This window comes from Austrofundulus limnaeus, unplaced genomic scaffold (genome assembly GCF_001266775.1).
Source record: "Austrofundulus limnaeus strain Quisiro unplaced genomic scaffold, Austrofundulus_limnaeus-1.0 Scaffold651, whole genome shotgun sequence".
NCBI lineage: Eukaryota > Metazoa > Chordata > Actinopteri > Cyprinodontiformes > Rivulidae > Austrofundulus > Austrofundulus limnaeus.
The window spans coordinates 218,611-219,854 of NW_013953053.1; the positions used below are offsets into that span (position 1 = coordinate 218,611).

At 34.5% G+C, this 1,244-nt stretch overlaps 1 protein-coding gene across 1 annotated transcript in view; it reads right to left on the minus strand.

Annotated features, from left to right (window-relative positions):
* Positions 1–1,244, minus strand: part of LOC106531572 (roundabout homolog 2) — a gene marked incomplete at its 3' end in the record, with an annotated part of 35,128 nt that overhangs the window by 23,660 nt on the left and 10,224 nt on the right. Inside the window, 1 exon segment of the mRNA XM_014027474.1 lies at positions 105–116. Coding sequence (XP_013882928.1) covers positions 105–116 — 12 coding nt within the window.

Sequence of the window (1,244 nt, forward strand, 5' to 3'; positions counted from 1 at the left end):
TCCATCCATCCATCCATCCATCCATCCATCCATCCATCCATCCATCCATCCATCCATCCATCCATCCACAAAAAAGCAAAGATGGAAGGAAATGAAATACTTACAGGATGGGCCAACTGTGATGGAATGATGTGAAAAGACAAGAAAAAGAAAAGAGGAAAAGTGAAACAAATGAGATGACGTAATGAAGATGAAGGACAAAGTTCAGTTCAGTCTGAATGATGACATGAAGTTAAAAACTGATCCTGAAAAAATAAACAGCAACAGAAACAGAAGGAGTGATGACCTGATGTGAACCTACAGGTGAAGAAAGAAGGTGGATCTGGACAGAATGCTRCTCTCTGAACACACAACAGGTGTTTTTAACTCATATTATACTAAACTCCCTACAGGAAGACTGAACCAGTCTGGATTCAAGGTCTGAAGGACATTTCTGCATGACTGTTTATTTTGTATCTGTTTGTTTTCCWGTTAGTTTCTGACAGTTGTTGAAGTGTTAGTGGGAGTGAAGCATCATGACCCGTCTGTAGAAGGCAGGTGAGTAGGGCTTCCTGTCTGCGCAAAGTTAAAACAATAAAAAAATAACCTTTTTCATCACAAACAACAGATCTGAGCGTTTCTAAGAAAAGACCTTTTCTCGTGTAATCTCATGTAATTTTGGAGCTTTTTGATCARGCCCATGTTTCATCTCTAAATTCTAGTTTTACTGACTCATTGATAATTAACTCAACTGGTTGCAAAAAACTTCTCCAGACTTTTCATATTTGTGACACTTTWACAGCTGTTTGTCACCTCTGTTCTAATGATTTTTAAAGGGGACATATCCTGCAAAATCCACTTTTTTTAGCTGTTAAATACTTTTGCTTTAAACTTGGAGTCGCTAGGAGGCAGAAAAGTTGAATTTAGTCTTTTTARATTCTGTTTGGGTCAGATTTTTTTAAAAGCATCACATGTCTACTTTAAAGTGTGTTGCTGCCATCAAATTCAAAATTAACCTTTTTTCCTATAAATGCAAGAATTTCTTATATGAAGCATTTTACATGTTTACAATGTTCCACTGTGAATAAATCATGATGTAGGGGTAACCCTGGTGAAATATTCATTTCTATTTTTTGTCTTTGATTTTATTTTTTACACTTATAAGAAGAAAATCATTTTAAAGTGTTTCTATTTTCTTTAAGTGAATAGAACGATATGTTCTATATGTTTTTATTTCATTTAATCTTTTAAAAGAGGTTTTAATC